This window comes from Ursus americanus, chromosome 3 (assembly GCF_024610735.1).
Source record: "Ursus americanus isolate L20-20 chromosome 3, mUrsAme1.1.p, whole genome shotgun sequence".
In the NCBI taxonomy this organism is placed as follows: domain Eukaryota; kingdom Metazoa; phylum Chordata; class Mammalia; order Carnivora; family Ursidae; genus Ursus; species Ursus americanus.
Window position 1 is genome coordinate 27693639 of NC_142129.1, and position 20632 is coordinate 27714270.

General features: G+C 38.5%; 1 protein-coding gene across 8 annotated transcripts in view; it reads left to right on the forward strand.

Moving 5' to 3' along the window:
• CADPS2 (calcium dependent secretion activator 2) overlaps nt 1-20632 on the forward strand; it is a 513174-nt gene that overhangs the window by 98547 nt on the left and 393995 nt on the right. For all 8 annotated transcript variants that reach the window (XM_087860858.1, XM_087860859.1, XM_087860857.1 and 5 more), the window contains exon 2: nt 19401-19514. In XM_087860858.1, coding sequence (XP_087716984.1) covers nt 19401-19514 — 114 coding nt within the window. The remainder of the gene's footprint in view (nt 1-19400; nt 19515-20632) is intronic.

A 20632-nucleotide genomic window follows, 5' to 3' on the forward strand; every position in this document is an offset into this window, starting at 1 on the left:
TTTTTACAGTGTCTTTGTGTGGTTTTTGCATTGGGTAATACTGGTCTCATAAAATGAGTTAGGAAGTGTTTTTTCCTCCAGGTTTTTGGAATAATTTGAGGATGATAGGTATTTACTCTTTAAATGTTTGGAATTACTTGTGAAGCCATCTGGACCTGGTGTTTGTTGATTATTGACTCAATTTTGTTACTAGTAATCTGTCCATTCAGATTTCCTATTTCTTCATGATTCGGTCTTGGAATACTGTTTCTAGGAATTTATCCATTCTTCTAAGTTGTCTAATTTGTTGGCAGTTATCAACCAAAAAAGAAGTCATAATAAGTAACAAAAACATAATTTAATCCAAGATCTAAAAACTTCAAGGAAGGTTTTGACAAAGCATAAAGGGAAGCAAGCTTATTTGTTTCATTTGCTTCAAATAGATTCGTTGCCTGTCTATTAAGAAAATACTAGGTTGTGAATGTTATTGTAAAAATTTTTTTTAAACTTTAGCATTTTATGTAGGAAGAGAATTATTTTAGGAAGTCCTAGCTATATTTGTATGGTTATCTTAAGCTTCTGCTGATCTTAATTTTTTCTTTTAACTGTGTGGTTATAATCATGAAGACAGCCAGGGCTTTGATGTAGATAAGCTTTTTATAACTTTAAAATGAACTCTGTGTAAGCAGTATCATATGGGTAATAACCACCTCCTTTCTTTGGGTCTAAAATTAGTTTTTCTTCAAGTATGTAATTGTTGCTAGTCAGTTTTTAAATTTTATTTAAATTCGATTAGCCAACATATAGTATATCATTAGTTTCAGATGTAGTTTCAATAATTTATCAGTTGCATATAACACCCAGTGCTCATCACATCACATGCCCTCCTTAATGCCCATTACCCGATTACCCCATCCCCTTACCCACCTCCCCCCCAGCAACCCTCAGTTTGTTTCCTAGAGTTAAGAGTCTCTCGTGGTTTGTCTCCTTCTCTGGTGACTTCCCCTTCAGTTTTCCTGCCCTTCCCCTATGATCCTCTGCTATTTCTTATATTCCACATGAGTGATACCATATAATTGATTTATTTTGCTCCGTATAATCCCCTCCAGTTCCATCCATGTTGATGTAAATGGTAAATATTCATCCTTTCTGATGGTTGAGTAGTATTCCTGTGTGTGGGTGTGGGTGTGTGTAAATAAAATCCACATCTTCTTTATCCATTCATCTTTCAGTGGACATTTTGGCTCTTTCCACAGTTTGGCTATTGTGGACATTGCTACTATGAATATTGGGGTGCAGGTGCCCCTTCGGATCACCACTAGGTATTTACCCCAAAGATACAAATGTAGTGCTCTGGCAGTTTTTTAATTCAACTAGAGATTGGTTGTCCAAGCGGGAATGTTATGTCGGAGGATTGTTCAGTTTTCCAAATTTCAGCCAATATTCAGGACATGAATGTCAGAACTGTCTACATTTGTAACATAAATTACTGCAGAGCATCTAGACCAGGAACCTAGGATTTTAAGTTGGACCAAATGAGCCTCAACCAAAGGTAATTCCATCCTCTCTATTGTCACATTTATAGTACGGAGCACTTTGAGAAATAAGCCCAACTTAAGTGAACAGAAGCTGATCAGCAGTGTTTCACAACATTGCATTTTAGCCGTATGTCAGAGGTTTTTCACTTACATGCTGGAACCCACTAACGATGGTCATTATGTGTATGACCAAGGGCTGCCTTGTTAGCAGAATTTTAGGAAGTACCATTCACATTTACTTGACATAAAAGATACCCCCCCCCACTGGAGCTGTGCAATATAGCAGTTCTGTATGCTGCACTGTGGGGTGCAAACTAGAGGGTATAAGGACATCTGTAAGGGTTTGAAACTGTTCAGGACATTTTTATGAAGAATGACTGTGACATGGGAAAACATCAAAGTATTTGAAATTCAATTAAGGGTATAAATATCCTTTAAATGTAGCATCTCTTAATAAATGTGGTAGGTATACTTTTGTAATATAAATGAATTTCAAATTGAACTTATATCAAGAATTTCACAAATGAGGGGCGCCTGGGTAGCGCAGTCGTTAAAGCGTCTGCCTTCGGCTCAGGGCGTGATCCTGGCGTACCGGGATCGAGTCCCACATCGGGCTCCTCTGCTATGAGCCTGCTTCTTCCTCTCCCACTCCCCCTGCTGTGTTCCCTCTCTCGCTGGCTGTCTCTCTGTCACATAAATAAATAAAATCTTAAGAATTTCACAAATGACTATGTATAATTAGATCTGCAGTATTAGGGGACAAATGATAATACCAGCGAAACAGTGCTAGTGACTTGTTTTAACCTCACTTTTCTGAAGTTGAATTGTTTTGAATCTATCAGCTTTGTCAGTACACGTTAATACATATCCATCTAGTCGGTGTAATTTTCGATTAGTTCATTCTGGTGCTCCAGCGTCAGGCACCTTTTGAAACCAGTAACTATCCAACAACAAATCTGCAAGGTGAGAATAAAGCATTGACAGTTCTCTTTAAAGTGGAAACTAAAAGGCGATTTTTTAAAAAGTTTTTTATTTATTTTCGACAAACTTTTCTGCGCTATCAGGATGCTGTGGTAGGAAACGATAACAAATGATGGTCTGATCCTGGTGGTTCACATAAAAGCTGAAAACAGATGGGACAGTAGCGGCCTGGATTATCTTCGCCATTTTGTTAATGTGATTTAATGTGGAAGCTAGGCAAACTTACATAGGAAGGGTTCTTTGGAAGAAAACGATGTGTTAATTAAATGGCAGCGGTTTCAGGATTAACTCTTGATGTCGCAGCCTTTATGTATTCCTGTCCGTGGAGAGAATAAACACCGGCCTTGTTTGTGTAATGTCTTGTTTCTCGGTTTTCTTCGGCCACAGAGGACATTTCATCCTTAGTAGTTTGTTAGGGGATTTCTCTACAAAACAGTGTCCTTCTAAATTTGACCCTTCTGGAATTTTAGTAAAAATTGAGACCATTTAAATAGCCGCAGATTCATTAATATGTAATAAATTCTTTTTAATAATCTTTGGAATTGTCTGTTCTGACCTCTTCATTGCTAAGAATTTTGACAGATGACACCTTCTCAGTATCCTTTGCTTTGCTCGTCCCATATGCAGTCTAATGTTAACATGGAACTATGTGATTTTGCCGTTTATGTGAGATCCGTTGGCTGTAGCTTTTAATTGCATTACCCAGAGTTCTTGAGTCCAATTTGATACACATGTCAACTAGCTCATAAAATTTCAGAGATCATAAAATTCTTTTTAATGTGTAACGTGGATGTATTATGGGAGGGTATCAGCATGGTTTATGTAGTGTGTTTGCTTAACTTGCTAACGTTTACTATGAAATAAAACAGACTGCAGAAAAGAACTACTGGAGAATACAAATCCGGATCTGGTATGATCGTCATGCTGCCTAGCTAGTGTCAAGCCTTTTTACTTGACACTGTTATCTGGAGGTATTCTAAAATGAAAAGGAAAAAAAGTTGCCCATTTTAGTGGAAAGACATCTGTAAAAATTTTTTTTACTTAGATCTAAAGGAGTCTGAGGTATTATCAAGTTAGAGACTTGATCCAAAAAAATCTAAGGTTGCCAGTTTAAAGAATGTAAAATAAGAGTACACAAAAATTTAAAAATAGGTTTGGGGAAATAGCAACACACAAATGTCCTTTAACTCAGAAATTAAAATTTAGGAATTCACACAAATGTAGATGTTCATAAAATTAAAAATTGGAAAAAATACCTATTTTAAAGCTCTGAGTACAAGTTGCAGGTTCAATCAAATTGCATGAATTGAGAAGCAAACATTTTTCCAAATCATCAAATTCCTTTAAGAGTCAGACTTTGGTTAACTAGTAAAACAAAAGCAATAGTAGGTAAATTTATAAAGAGTACATCAAGTTCACACGAAGACCGTAATCGTTGTAGTAGTGATCACCAGTGCTGCTTTCTAGGTTAGTAGGAACAATTGTGAAATATAAAAGCTAATTAAACAGAATGAAAATATTCTACAGGTGTATGCTAAACAAAACTCTGCTCATAAACTGACGTTGATAATCCTGATTGATGGAGCTGGAGATCGTGGTGGGGGGTGCAGTTGGTGGGGGACTGCACTGTTGCATCTTGGAGGGGAGGGCTCTGCATCAAGTCTTACTTGCCAAAATGACCAGGACCTCACCAAGACAGTTTACGGAAGGAGCCATGTAAACAGTGTTCAAATATGACTCCGTTGTTTATAAAGTTTTTGAACAGTAGTTTGAAAAGTTAATGCTTTTTGTTGACCTGCAGCGCTAAGTTGGGGAGCTGTGCTCTGTAAACTTGTTAACTGCACCCCCGCCCCCGTGTCAGTAGGGGGAGTATGTGTATATTCTGCACGTATGCATATGCATTTGTGTGTTAATGTGTATACAATTGAGTGTACTCTGAATCAGTCCTATTTTAGGCAGTCATAGCTGTTAACTCAAGTGCACTCTTACAAACCAAGGTCACATGAAGAAAAAAATTTCCTTAAATTGCAACTGTATTTCAAAGTATTAGAGTTGATTTTACAAAATATTGGAAAAAGCTGATGTATTTTTCCCCAAATATCACTAAACTCTTAGAAGGTAGATTTATTCCTTATCCCCATCTTCATCACAGTACTTGTTATGCGGCAGGTTCTCGAATAGCTGTTGAACGGAGTTACTGAACATTTGAGGAAACAAATACTAAGAGCCTCTCCAAATAAAAGTTGAGGCAGTTATTGCTTTAAAAGGTCCTGTTTGTGTGCATTTAGAAAATTGCAGGGCAATGTAGTAATTGAGAAGTGATATGTACGGCTTTAGGCTTAGACAATGAATAACGTGAGAATGAATTTTTGTGCTTCATCTGTATGTAGCATAAAGTGCATCTCCTTTCCCTAGAAAAGTTCTCTTTGACTTAATTATACCCTACAAGATTGTATTTAAAAAACGTGCTTTAAGATGTATATTAATAAGAGGTTATTTTCTAGGTACTAGTCTATTGCAGTGACAAGTAATTTTTTTCCTGAGGGCTGTTGACTAAGTGATCAACTACCAACACACCCATTGGGCACTTCATCGGGATGACTCCCTTTGGGGAGTACAAGTTGCAATTTCAGTATCATATTATGCTCTCCTGTTATCCCCCTTCCCTTTCCTTCCCACAGCCTTCTGTCTGCTCTCTCCCTTCTTCCTTCTCCTTTTCCTCTGCTGGCTCATTTCCTCATCAGGAGGGAAAATTATTGCTTGTGCTCTATCCTTTGGGAGGAGACTGTTGGCTTAGTGAACGAATGTTAAGCTGCCATGCATTTTAAAGAACTAATGGGTTTAAATACCTATTGCAGGAACTTTTAACAAGGCAGAGGTTCTGGAAACAATACTATAACCCCAAGAATTTGTCATTATAGAATGCCAGACATTTTAGTAGGCAAAGGTAGGGTATGTGAGTAATGTTTAAGATGATGTGACAAATCACAGAACCGTCACATGGAAGCCTTTTGAGTTGTATAAAATTTACCCAGTGTTTTTTTCATTTTTGCTACTTTATGTAATTCCTTGCAATATACTAATGACTGTAATGCTAAATTATATTTTAAATTGTTTTAATTTCTATATTGATGTTTATAATTCTGTCTTGTAGCCAAATTTTGCTGTGATATCCAGGAACATTTTAAGAATTTATACTATTCAGGACTTCAGAAAACTATTTCAGAAAGCATGAGAATGTGCTCTTCTTTGCTACAAAAGTAATTTGGGTGGTATTGTAACTTAGCAATGTCAATAGATATTTTATAGGATAACTAAGGTTTGTTCATAGAATTTTTTTGTGAGAAACTAAACAGAAACTAACACTGGAATGTCTTCCAATATGAAAAAAAATTGAGATGTACTTTAGCACAAAATATTTAAGTTTTCTGTTCTATATATTCACATCCTAGATTATCTTTCAGTTTTTAGCATCTTGAATCCCTTTTGAGTTATCTTGAGTTTTCTTGGACATCTGTTTTGTGAATCTAAATTTTCTCCTATAAAATGGAACGGATAATAGTCCTAACCATTAACGAAGAGTAAATAAGGACTCTTCTAGTTGCCTTGGCTCTGGGTCTTCAGGTGGGCAGCAGATGGAGTAGAGCCAAAGGCAGTCCTAAGAGACAGTTTTAGGACCAAAATGCAAATGCTGTGGCCTGAAGTACATGGCACTTCACTGTTCTGCAGCCTTTATTCTCATGCCTTCACTATAGCGTAGGTTTTCTCTTGAGACAAATGTATTATGTGGGAATATATAGGACATGTGATCACCAATGCGTGGTACTCTGCAGTGACCCTTCCTTTTCCCTGTGGTTTTTGTTTTGTTTGGAAGCTCTGTGTGGCCAAAGTCATGTTTATTTGAATTACTTTAATTTCTTACAGTATGTCTGGCATTCTGTGTGTTCATCTTGTATGTTTTTTAACTTGTAAATTTGGTGTAAGGTCACCATCCCCGGTAAGATTCAGGCATGTTCGAATTACGTTGTGAGGACGACCTTTCCTGGGCATGTTTCTAACTTCTACCACGCTATGCGTGCTGAGACTTCTGCCTCAGTAGAGTAGGTGGCTGAACCTACTGTTTGGTATGTTAATTCCCCATGCCCTGGAAATGACATCTTGTATCATTATTTTTAATGAGAAATTTCCTTTATATGTTAGCATTTGTTATGTGCTTTCCAAGCAGACAAGATTTCGGATTTAAGTTCCTATATCTTCAAACATGACTCATAATTACACTACCCAGAAGATAAATCTATTTCTTTGTCATGAGTAAAAATCTAAAAGTTGCTTTTCGTCCTGTGTATCATTTTTCTGTTTTTCCATTTTATGTTAGCTTCAACTTCACAATTAGGATTTTTGACTAGTATGCTCTGTAAATAAATGGAAATCAATTCACTGAGGCCTCTCTACATTTGGTTTAGTTGAGTGGATGTCTTAACTCATGGATACCAGATCCAGCAATCCTCTAACCTAGCCGAACATGAAACCCTCCAGAATTTACTTGAATAGCTTTCCAGGTTACTGTATTCAGAACTCTGAAGTAGTAGTCTTCAATATCTGCATTTCTGAAAAAAAGTTTGAAAGATTGTGATGAGCAAGGTTTGAGAAACTCACTGGTTTTTCATTCTTTTAAAAGCGGTCACACTTGCTCTTAGTGGTATCTCCTCTATTTGTCCAGTTTTTGTCTTGCACAGCATATTGAGTTGTGTTGTGAAAAATTTCCTTTGAGCTTCCTTTTCAGATGGCACTGAAAAGATAAAGGAGTTGGAAGTGACTGCAACGGTGACACATTGTCAGGTCCTAAGAGGCAGAGAAACACAAGGCAATGCAGAGAACAGAGAGAAGATGTTATCAAAGCCTCAGTGAGTCAGAAGGTAGAATACAAATACAAGTGTAGGATACCCAGTTACATTAGAACTTTAGGTAAACAGTAGGTAATATTTAACGTTAAGTATATCCCAAGTATTTCATAGGACATACTAACACTAAAAACTACCCCCAATACATGTTAGCATAAGTATTTTATCATTATCCATTGCTGACGTGAAATTTAAATTTCTTGGGACAAGCTGTATTTGGCAGCCTTACCTGGAAGCCCACCGGTGTAAAAGGAGGCCATGGTATCCTGCTTAGACTCAGCAAAAAGTGGCCATTCAACTAAGATACCTTATTTTATTTTCAGTGACTTGAAAGCTAGCTTTGTAGTTGACAGAATAAACGATTTGCTTTTTCTTAGTGGGGAAGTGTTTATATGGTCTGGTTCGACCTCACTTTGTGTACAAGTGTACTACACATTTGCCTTTACTTCCCAGCAGTATTTTGTACAGGAATTGAGCATTGCTTTTAGAATCTAAAAATCTAAAGCAAATATTTACGTCGTTCTAGTCTAGGTGTTCACTTCTTTTAATATTAATCTTGAAGGAGGACTTTTATCCGTTTAGTCTTCACAGACCCTTGAATTTTCTGATACAGTGTTATGCCATGACATTGTGGAGGTATAATAGTGTTCTTTGCTGGCTAAAATTTTGTTAGGCTAAAGAAGGAAGTAAACAATTCCCTTTGAAGGGATAATGTGATCTTTGCAGTAATAAACATGAGTTAATTCATTTGAATTCTTAAAGTTGTTTCAGCTAAGATTTCTGTTTTAGGTACAGGCGAGAATTTTATTTGTTAGGGAAATATTGTTAGGCATTAGGAAACCTTAGTCTTTATCTCTTTGATGCAGTTTTCCGGTTCAAGCCTCCTTATTGGAAAGGTCAGGACAGAACAGCAGTGCTAGTTTGCCTACATAATAGTCCTTCTCTAGCTACAGTTCTTCCTTAACCAGATCCTTGTATTTATTCAGATACCAGACCGCCATTGTGCAAGAGTGGCTGGATTCCTCTTGAATCCCCATGGTGACTCATGATTCATCAGTCTTGACACTCTTTTCTTGACTTCAGGGATTTCTTTAGGAATGGACCACAAATCCTTTCTGGATGGTAACATGCAGGGAGAAATCCTACATGTAGGGGTGTGCTGATTCTGGGGAAGTTTTCTCAGTCTATCCATCTGTCTGAGTAAAATCTTTGGTTTTTGTGATGGGAGGATGCTTTGATAGAGTTAATATGAGTTTCTTTGGAGGCAGGGAAACTGAGGACAAACCAGCACATTGAGGATATTTACAGATGGAAAAGGCCTGGATTCTTGATAACTTCGTTGAGCAACTGAATTAACTGATCTGGAACCCTCCTTTCTTGAGATGTGCCAATCAACCCCTTTGTTTAATAGGCCCTTTTGTGTTGGACCTTCGGTAACCTTCAGTCCAGTGCACTCGAACCAAATTAAAGAAGTAAGGTAGATGCTCTCTTAGTCTGCCACTGTGTGTGTCAGAGGGATGGGTCAACAAAGATGGCAAGCTGAAATTTCATTTCCCCTTTTTACAGATAGCCATTTCTCATCTATGATGTATCTGCTTTAGAAGGAAAGCAAAAACTTAAAACATTTCAGAAGAAAGCAAATAGAGATCATATTTTCTTGCCAAAGCAGTCCCAGAGCACTTATTAGCTCCTGGAAAAGGCCATTGTATGTCTTGGAGTTGGTCAGCATGTTTAAGCTTTTAGACAAGTACACAGTTGTCTGATACTGAGTCTGTCCAAATTCTTTGTGACGAATATAAAATCAGTTTCTTCAGCATACGGAACTTTGCCATGAAATACCAGATGGTACCAAGGCACAAAGTTCTTCCTGCCGGAGAACAATATCATCTGCAAAACAGAACTACTCACACTGCAGCTCAGCAAAGAAATCCTTTGCTGTTTCTTAGGCCTCACTGAGTTTGGTCATGAGCTTATTTAGACAACACACAGTCTATCTTGGAATTTTAAGACTGTCTTCTCCTAACTCCTCACTCAGTTATGTTACTACTAGTGTCTTTTGCCAGTGGTTAGGACAGGATACATGCCCTGAAAAGCAATAGTGTATGGTGATATGCTCTTCCACTTGTAGGTTCTCTCCCACTGTAGATGAATTCATAACAGCAAATATTATATTTAGTGGGAGTGAGGATATATAGATGACTGGCATCCCTGTGTAAGGAACATGTAATTTAGTAAGGAGAAAGTCCTGGTATGCAAATGATAGGGTACATATGAGGTGCACAAGTGACACAGAGGATGGGATGACTTCATTTGAGGGGAGCAGGAGGAAGGAGATTTCTTGGAGGTTTCATTTGGGTTACTTTCTAAAGGAAGAAAGGAAATCTAGGGAGAGGGAACTAACACGTGTTGAACAAGCACAATGAGGTAATGATTTGGAGGGAAAGAGAAGAGCTTTTACTCACCCAGTCAGGCTGATCAAATAAATCATGTGATAGCTTTGCTAGGCTCTGATGGTCCTATGTCTTGAGCTGGGTACAGAGAATGATTTGCTCAAGAAGAAACCCCAAAGGTAGCCAATGGCTGAGTGTGCTAGTCAGATGTACCTGGGTCTGCCTCCAAATGAGGTGAACCGGACCACTTTCTTACCTGCGTCTTAGCTTCATATTTGGCACAAGGAACCTACCTCATAGGGGCTTAGAATAATCCTTGTAAAGAGGTTAGAAGTAGACTTACTATGTGGTAAGGGGTCAATTAGTATTAGCTATTACTAGGTATTAAATTACACATTTATTAAGGGTGGTCAAGTGAAAGTCCTATTGTTTCAAAAGGACAATCCTCTTACCTACCTTGACATGGTCTACCAGATTTATAGGAAGCCAGGACTAGAACCTTTGGCTTATGACAGACTTTGTTCGGACTTTGGAAGTGGTGAGGTGGCAGAACATGTACTGTTTCCTGTTTCCTGCTTTTTTAACATCGTTGATCTCCGAGTTGACTTTTCTGGGAAGCCTTATTGATTTTCATCAGATCTTAATGGAGGAGAGGGTGAATTTTGATGGCAGTAGGAACATCTCAGAGTGCCTCATAAGGTTTGTACACCCATGGTCCTCTCTGACTTGCTTGACAGCAACAGATTGCTAAGGCTGTTATGATCATTGGCGTGTTCGCCAGGGTTCTCTAGAGAAATAGAACCAATAGGATACAGATCTACGAGACTTATTACAGGAAATGACTCACATGGTTAGGGAGTCCGAGAAGTCCTACAGTCTTCCCTGTGCAAGCTGGAGAACCTGGAAAGCTGGTATAGTTGAGTCTGAGTCCAAATGCCCAAGAACCAGGAGCTGTGATGTCCAAGGGTGGAAAAAGATGAATGTCACAGCTCAGGGGATTGAGAACTCACCTTTGATCAGCTTTTTTCCTGTTGGGGCCCTCAATGAATTAGATGATGTCTGCCCATATTGGTGAGGGTGGCTCCGTTATTCAGTCTACTGAATAAAGTGCTAATCTCTGCTAGAAACACTTACACAGACCTACTGAGAAACAGTGTTTTACCAACTCTAGTCAAGTGGACAGATGCAAACCAAGTGTGATAATTTTTATTTGCTTTTGATGAGCTTATTAGGATGAACATTAAAAGCATTCATAGGTCCATCTCATTCTGAGTAGTGGGTAAAGCGGATGCTAGAACGAATAAGAAGGTCTTAAAGGAGATTGTTGGATAATGAGAAGATGTGCCAGTTTGCTGTCAACCTGTATTCATGTTCGGGAACACGCAACAGTCCTACTGAATAACTGCTCTGCACGTGACCGGATTGTCCTTTGTAAGATTAAACTGAAAGAAGACTGTCAAGAACATGCCAGTGGGGACAGACAACGTGTAGTGATGGGGTAAAAACGATGGCCTTAGATTGAGGTTGCCTAGGTTAGGATCTTGGTCCTATAACCTAACTGGTTTTGTACCTTAACCTCTAAGCCCATTTTCTCATCCATAACGTGAGACTGATAATACCTACTTCACTCTCTGGCAATGAAAAATACGAGGCAGATCCTTAGGTATTGTCTTTCGGCTCTTGTTCAGTTTCTCTTGAATCGGTCTAACCATAGGACTTTGCTACAAGCTGTAGACTGTGGGTCCTGTTGCTGTGAGCGAAGCCACACCTGTTGGGCAGGGTGTAGCCTGGCCCCGTTCATCTGCCTTCAATGGCCGTTTGACCATCACACACATTTCTTATGCCACTGCCATCCAAATGAAATGTGAGCCATATAAGGAATTTAAAATTTTCTAGTGACCCTTTAAAAACAGATGAAAGTTATTTTAATAATTTACCCTATATATATGTCATGTTTTTCAGTATATCACCAATACTTATTGGATGCTGCACATTTTCTGTTGCACCGAGTGTTTGAAATATGTTAGACTTGAGTGCATGTCACCTTGGATTAGCCACATTTCAAGTGCTTGGTGGTCTGGCGTGGTTATGTGCTGGACAGCTTAGCTCTGGGCAGTCTATCGTTAATTGTCCACCTGCGTCCATCTTAAGATTGGTTTTGGTCTCTGACTTCGGTTTTGGAAATCAATGTGCATTTTGTTGTTGTTTCACCATGTATTTCTAAAATAATAGCAGTTACAAAGCATTTAATGTGTTAAGTAGTTTTTCCCCTATTATCTGGTAACAGCCTTATTAAATCCTATGCTACTGTTTATCCTCATTGTTTAGATAAGGAGCTGCAGACATCGAGGTTAAGTGACCTGAAGACCCTACAAATTGTTGGGGGATCCTGGAAACTGACAAAGGTGGTCTGACGTCAGAGGCTGTGTTCTTCATTACTGCCCCATTTGTCCCCTATAATCTTGTCCATGAAATAGGTGAACATATCTGACAGCTGTTTTCTGGTGCATTGTGGTGGATTGAGGTAGTCTTGAGGTTGTATAATTGCATGCTAGACCAATTTTGTGGGGGTAGGTGAGTATGAGTGGAAGATACGGCTATACTCATAAGGAATAGTTTCATAGCAACAGGTGTTCGTTTGTTCGTTTGTTCACTTTTTGATTTAGAAAAATTTGAGCATATTCTGTGAGCTAAAAATCATGTTCTTATCCTGATGCAGATTTTATTCTAGTGGGGAGGGGTTAAAAGCAAAAGAAGCCATCTATGGGACATCAGATGGTGACAGACACCTCTTGGCCCCCGGGGGTTGTGACCAGGAGGGAAACAATAGTATGGTGAAGAGAAGGAATATAGGCTTTAGATGAGAATATTGTTTTAGATTCTTTCCCTGGCTCTTAACCAGATGTGAAGTTATGCAAGGTGCTCAACTTCTTTGAGCTTAATGTCTTCATTTATAAAATGAAGATAAATAATTTACAGCAGACTAAGATTTAATGGACATGTGTGGAATGTGTTTAGTACAGCATAGCAAGGAAATTGATAGACTTCATGGCCTGAACGTTCCTAGTTGCAATATTCACCAGCAGGTCCCCCCAGTCACATAAGGGCGTGTAAGCTTGCTGTGGCTTGAATGTAACTAGGAGGCCAGTGAGAATATGGATAGAAGTAGTTCACTTAGTAGCCGAGTAAGCCTAGCTTGGAGGCCATTTGTTTGTGATGAGGTGGGGTTGTGCTGTTCTGTACTCATTGCTGTATATATTTCATTATAAAATGTTAAAATAGTGCTTGGGAATTTAGGGCTTTTCTGTCCCCACTTTCAATACTGTGGGACAATAGAATTCAGTCTGCCAAAATAATTTTTACTCTGCCTCAGGCACTTAAACTCCGGGGTTCGCTGTTCTTTGGGGCAACTTTACTGGATAAGGGTTTTTTCATATAAAGTAACCTATGGAATGAATGTTTTATCTCAGAATTACGATAACCTTACCAGCAAGGGATGGTGGTAATATGTGGCACTTTCTCCTTGGTTGGGTATCTCATTGGGATTTGTATGCATTAGGATTTGGTTTGGTCACATATTAGTAATCTCCAGTTAAGAGTAATCTGTACATACAGAGGTTTATTTCTCTTTTCATGTAAAGGAAATTGGGAGGGGGGTAGATGGTTCAGGGTTACAAGGGCTGTTCCCCATTGAAAAAGACATCAGGCTTTATCTTATGCTATCTTTATGGGCCAACCTGAGTGTTCCAGCAAACACCTCAAATTCCAACTAGTAGAAGAGGAAAGAGTTAAAAGTGTTGGGTTTTCAGCTACCTTTTAGGGTTTCCTGCAAGCCACACACTCTTTTGCTTTCATCTCCTAGGCCTTAACTTGGAAATACCAATGATGGCTGTTATTTGTAGTCTTAGATAGGCATATTGCAGATATCTGTGCTTACAGAAGAGTGCAGGAAAAGTTACTTGGATAGGAAACTACAAATAGCAGTGCCTCGCACGGGATTTATAACCGTATGAGACATGGTCACAGCCCCTTTGTTATTCTGTTCTGATAGGCAGTTTGGAGAAGTTTGTCTTGGAAACATGGAAACACTGATTATTTTGCCCCAGTGGTTTTGTGTAGATCTTTCTGATGGAGTGTTAAGGAGGGAAGAAGAAGATAGCACCTGTATGTTAGTCTTTTCCTGTGTGTGTGTGTGTGTGTGTGTGTGTGTGTGTGTAATTTTTTTTTTTTTTTTTTTTTTTTTACTATATCTCATTAACAGGTATTAAAGCTTTGCTTGTGCATTTCAGGGACCATCTGTGTCTGGAGTAAATCCTTTTACTTCCTTGAAAAACATTTGTCAGTATTTCTTTGAGGTATGTGCACACACCATCATCCACCCTCCAATCCTGGAGGTACCATGAGGTACCATACCCTCAAGCCACCTGCCGCTTTGCTGTGGGATCTGTGATCGCCTTTACTTACCCGGATATCACACAGCCCCCACCACAAGTGTGAAGACTCTGAATGGGGGAACACAAGTCCAGGCAGGCTTTGCACAGTAGTGCTTGCTGGGTTCCTGAGTTCCTGATTCTCATAAATGATTGGTCTCCTGCCAGTCAAGATACTGCCATAAGTCTTCAGTTGATTGTGACTTAGAATGTGAAAAGGTTAGAATCTAAATTGAACACACACACACACACACCCCTAAGAAATATAAAACATCTCTGAACTTTGAAAATTAAGCGTTTTTCCTGCGACAGTTATTATGGATAAATTATCACTGCCAGCCAACATTCAAAAAACGTAGCTTTCACTGTCAGTATTCGAAGTGTTCTGTTTATAAGGCTAATCTCTTGGCTGTATTTAGATATTTGCAAGGGTGTTTATGTTCTGGTTAAGTTTCTGCAATTTAGCTGCTTATAAAAAGCTCTCTAAAAATTCCCACTGGATAATTTTCACATTAAAATTTTCTCTGTATTTGAAAAATGTTATTCATTGGTAAACATACTAGTGTGGAGGCAGTATATGGGGAAAAACGAAAATAAAGGATCAATCATGGTAAAGTCAACTGCCCCAAAGAGTGTTAATTGATTGTCAAACTGGACGAACCCGTGCAGTAACAGGTTTCCTGGTTCTTAATCTGAATTGAAGGTTTCTTAAAATGACCTGGACAAAGACCTATGGATTATACCTTATGCTAGTGGACATAAAGCTAAAATAGTTCCTTGGTCATTAGGTGAAGGAATTCTAACAAAATATTAATCAACTGGAACAATGGATCAAATCTAGCAAGATGGAACGTGGCTTAATAAAACATGTAAGAATGTTTTAGAAATTTTTGTTGATAAGGATGATGTGAGTCAGTTGATGTGACTGCCAAGAAGAGTTAATTTGTTTTTGCTGTGAATTAATAGTGCTTAGAATGTGGGAAGCGGCCCTCCCACTTGTCTGTGTTGGCCACACTATCTTAGGAGAATTAGGACTAGCACATTTTAGGAAGGACATTACTATTGTAATGAGTTTCATTTGTATATTACAGCTTTAAATGTGCTTTTTTGTACTTAGATGTAACTGAATTTTATTTAACAATTGAATGCTTAATTTATGAGCTAATTGGAGAGTACCCTTAGGATGTTGAAGAACTGGCAGTTTATCCTAGAAAGGAGAAGACTCATGAACAAGCCAGCACGTGTCTTCCAGTTTCCGAACTGCTTTGTGGAAGAAGGAAAGTAACTTTTAGGCTGTTTTGTCTTTGTGAAAGAACTAGGATTGTGGGAAAGTCATAGGGGAAACGGGTTCAATTCTTGAAATTTAGTATAGGCTTTATTGTGAGGTAATGAAGGTGTGTGTGCTAATAGACTCAAAGGGAGGCTGAGAAAGGACCTCATAGGGATTTTGTAAAGATGAATGCATTGATAAGAATATTGAATAGGATTACTGGTTCGGTTCTGTTTTTGGTCTAAATATCAAAGAAATTCTCAACCTTGAAATGTTAAATGTTAAAAAAAAAAATGGGGGACTGTCAAGTTGAAATCTTCTACTTGAAAGGAGAATTGAAAATTCAGTTCATCTGTTGTCCAAGTCGCCCTGCAGGATGATCAGATCTAAATTATATGCAATGGATCAAAATCATTCTGAGTTAAAAGATGATGTGCAGAGTTGCCACCATAACTTATTTTAAATCTAAATTAAAATTTTAGTGAAGAGTCCTGTGATTTAAAATTTTAAAATGAATATAGCAGTATAGGTTGAAAAATCTCGCTTATTTTCCATCTGTCCAGTGCCCACAGCCATTCTTCCTCCATAGTTTCCATCTGCATAAGGAAACAAATTCACATACGTGTTCTAATTTTGCCCCTTTTCTATGGGAGTGGTGGCTTATTTTTACATACTGTTCTATAACTAGCTTCCTTCTCCCCCAGATATTTTGAAGATGTTTTCATATCCATACATAAGGGAACTTGTTTGTTTTTCTTATGGATTTAATGGTATTGCCACAGTTTGAATGTAGTATTTATTAGCCCTTTATTTATGAAAATTTAGGCTGTTAGCCCCCCCCCCCCCCCCCCCCGCTGAGCTTAGGGGTAGGGGATGACTAGCTGCTACTGTGCTAGGAGCTAAAATTGGCCAAAATTAACTGCAAATTACATTCAAGCCTTCCCCTGTAAGTTGCAAGCCTTCAATAGGCTCCAAAATTCCAAAATATTTACATCAGGCAGAAACTGCCAATGCTTCCTACTCCACCATCTTCCTAGAATCCTTCCTCTGTCATGTAGATTTAATTTGCATTTTACTTATTATGAATGAAGTTAGGCATGTTATCCAAGCTAAAGAGTAATTTCTCTAAATATATCCATTTTGTCCATTTTTCTGTTGACTTATTGGTCAGTTTCTTAATAGTTTCTGGGACCTATGTTTGGAAACTAGCTCTTAAAGTTGGAAATTACACACATTTTTTTCCTCAGTCTTTTTCTAGTGATTTTGCCCATAATATTTTTGGCATACACAGTTTATTTTTAATGTTTAAATTTATGACATGGGGATTTGGGTTCATGGTTAGAAAGGTCTTTCACATACTAGCATTAAAAGGAATTTTTTTCTTGTACCTTTACGGTTTCATCTTTTTATAGTTCCAGTGAATTAAAACTTTTAATGTAACAGTATGTGTGATGGTACGATTTAATTTTTTTTCTAGTTGGCTACCCAGTTACTTTAACACCATTGATTGAATAGACATCTTTTACTACTGATTTGAGGTGTTATAAAGGTATTTTCTAGTACATATCTGAGTGTATTTGGATCTAATTCTTGGGTCTATTCCATTAGTCTCTCTGATGATGTATAATAGGGCTTATTTTGATAATGCAAAGAAAGTTTATAGGGAACTCTGCATTCTAAACAGCTGTCCCTGCTGCTAGACTTAAAACTTAGTTTTTTTCCTCCTAGTCTTTTGTGGAAATATAGACCTCTATACTTAAAAGGTACTTATTGATTGACTTCTTATATTTCACTATAATATCGGTTGACATTTTAGGTCTTAAATGTACCTGCAGTAATTGTTTTTCGTTCATAAAAACGTTGAAGTCTGATGTTTAGCCAGGTACCTCTGGCACGTTTGAACTATACCAGCATTGTTGAAGTTCCCAAGAAGGTGGTTTGCTCAGATCTCCTTTCCTTGATTGGTATTTCCATGCCATAATCCCCAAAAAGTAAGTCCTTGGTACAGTGGTGAAACAAACCCTGTAAAGAACAGAATGCACCTGATGGAAGAAAATTGAGGTTTTCAGTTTTTGAAAGCTGTTGACTTTTTTTTGTTTTAATCAAATGACGGAGATGGGGCAAAGGCTCAGTAAGACCCCCTCCAGTCCATAATTTCTATATTTGTCCATGTCCATTATGTTACCTGGACACTTGGTTTGCAAGTTGAAGCCCTTCCTAGCAGCTCCTGGGCTTGGCAGCTAAAGTGCTTTCAGCTGTCTTGTTCTCAGCAACTGCTGTCCTGTTTCCATCTGGTCCTTTTGTGAGCCGTGCTTAGAGAGCTGAAGTTGTGGACTTAATTGACCTTGCCAGTGCATACACAGAAAAGGTCCCAGCTTTGATGCTCTCCATATTACGGAAGTGGAAAGTGTCATATAATGGGTGATGGCTCTGCATTTGAGCTTGGTTTAGCTTTCCCTAAAATGAAAGCGATAACCTTAAAGAAATGGAGTGGTCTTTTTCCTTCACTGCTCAGGGGAAGAGGTTTTTTAAACTGGGGTACAGTAGGACAGTTCTCTACCAGTCTGTTGCTACCAGCAACAGTTTCTCTACAAACTGTCTTGTTAGATTCCTGAATAACCTCCCCATTTCCTTTTTTTTCTTTGAAAACACTTGTCTCTCCTATTTGAATGGCATTTTAATAAGCCTTTTGAACAGATTTAAACTAAGGTCACATCAGCCTTCATTTCGAAGCCAAATCCTACCCGTTTGTCTTCCTTTCTAATGCTTTCATCATTTTCTCCTCAGCACATTTCCAAATGCTTCACATCTCTCTGTAGAATCCAAAACTGGACTGAGTTCTTCAGTAATGGGATGAGGATCAAATGAAATGGAAAGATCACTCCTTTCCTGTTCCGTATGGTATCTTGGAATTGTGTTTTATCTGCAAGACTGTTCTCTCAGCAGCTGAGCATTTTGAACTGCTGCCTGACCTCCTGTGCCCCACCTCTGGTGAAGTCTATGCCCCATGGTCAGGGCTGAGTTCAGGGACAGTTGCACAGGGCTCCATGCTTAGAAGGGCCTGTGCTTGGTGTAAAGCTCTGTTTCTACCATCTTGAAATTCTCAATTTTTTAACAAGGGGCTCCTCATTCTCACATGACACTGAGCCCTACAAACTAAGTAGCTGACACTGCTTGTCACTCATGACCAGAGATCATGGTTGGTAAGTTATGGTCATGTCCCACCCACCCTCAGTAATAATGACGGCAGTCAGACCTAGGGTGTAGAAATCTGGTTGTGCACTTGAACTCCCCTCCCCTGGTGTACAGCTCTTCCCTTGGTGTGCTCAAATATGCACTCCCTGTCTGTCTGTTGCCTCTTTGTTCTCAGGATTTGTCTCCTCCTCATTTCTGCATCTCACCTCAAGCATTGAGGTATGTGCATGGAATCCAGACTTTTGGCATCAAAAGATGTTCTTTCCAGAAGATTCTTTCTCAGGGTTCCTCTGCACTCTTCCTTTCTATTATCCTTTATCTAAGGCCGCTGTTATTCCTCTCCAAGGATGCTTGTCCTCTTTGCTCTCTCTTGTTCAGGACAGCTGGCAGTTTTGCACAGCAGTTCATTTCTCATCCGAATTTTAGAATTCACCTGCTTCTGTAAAGAGACCGGGGTAGTAAACACAGGAAATCCATCTGGTGTAGAAATTTATATTGCATTGCAATATTAGGATTCCAGACTATGAGAAGTGAATTGGAAACGTTTTAAAATTGAGCCATCGTACAAGCAGTAAGAGTTTTTTTAGCCTTTTTTTCCCCCTTTAACATAAAGCTAGTTCTAGGTGTCAAATTAACTTTCAGCAATTATAATTTTTAAGAATGGTACATTTCTCTGATTGGCTCATGTTTCAGCTAATTCCCTCTTTTTCTTACAGCTTAACAAGCAACAATTGCAGTTACTGAAAGAAAGGTTCCAGGCCTTCCTCAACGGAGAAACCCAAATTGTGGCCGATGAAGCATTTTGCAATGCAGTTCGGAGTTACTACGAGGTAAGTTGAAAAAGTTTTGTTTTTGATACTTTGATGCTTTTAAGAAGTTTTTAAAAATGTCTTTCCCATTTTAAGGAGCTCACTAGTATGATAGGAAGGCTGTGAGTTTGCAACCTTCCTGAAAGCACTGTCAATTTTATTTTGCAATTTAAAAATTCTAATTCCACAACCTGGTTTCCAGAGATAAACAGAATTGGAAACTATTGACATCTTTTGAGGAGAAGTAAAGTGCTTAGAAAAAAATCTTCTGGCAGTGATGGATACAGCTGAGTATAGCTCTCTTTGGGTTCACGTGTCTAAATTACCTTTCTAATGGGGATTTCAATAATAAATTGTTGTCTTGTGCCATTTTGTTCCCTAAGCCTTATAGTTAAGGCTAGTACTAATTTCGGCAGGATAAATTGAATTCTCTTGTCTTCCTGGACGAATAATACTACCAATACCCCCTAGCTGTTTGTTGTGGTTTTCGTTTGTAATTCATCAGGTATTCTCCGTGGATTACCCATGAGCACCAGTTTTCACACATGGTCATTAACTGCCTCCGTGAGTTGCCAGTAGTTGTTACATTTAGAAAAGTCCCTTTTTATCCTAAGCATTTCAGAGGCATTGGGGGGAAATGCATTCCTTTTTATTGTGTAGACAATCTAAATCTTTACCTGCAGAAGCAGAACATGCAAACATATTAGGCTAGTGAAAAGAAAATGTGCAGAATGCAGTAGGTCAGATATTCCCTGACGCAGGGAATACCTTTGCATGAAGAATAACTGGATCTACAGATACTTGGTTGGATTTGTAATTCATTGATGGTATGCCTTAGAAGTTACTTCACGCAACCGGAGGGGGGGGCATTATATTACCCAAGAGTTGGCCTGTTTAATTGTATAAAGGCCTAGAAGTCTTGCTTAACAAATATGTGTATGGCACGAGTCTCATGACAATAGTGATGTTGTCTAACTGGATTTTTACTCAAAATACTTTAAGACCTCAGAGTTCTTACGTATAGGACATTTTATTTTCTCTTGAGTCAGTCTTGCAAGGTGAAATCTTGCCTTGAATCTTACAAGATGAAATATAAGGGCCCATCCTAGCATCATGTAATGGAAAAAAAGCTAAAAGTC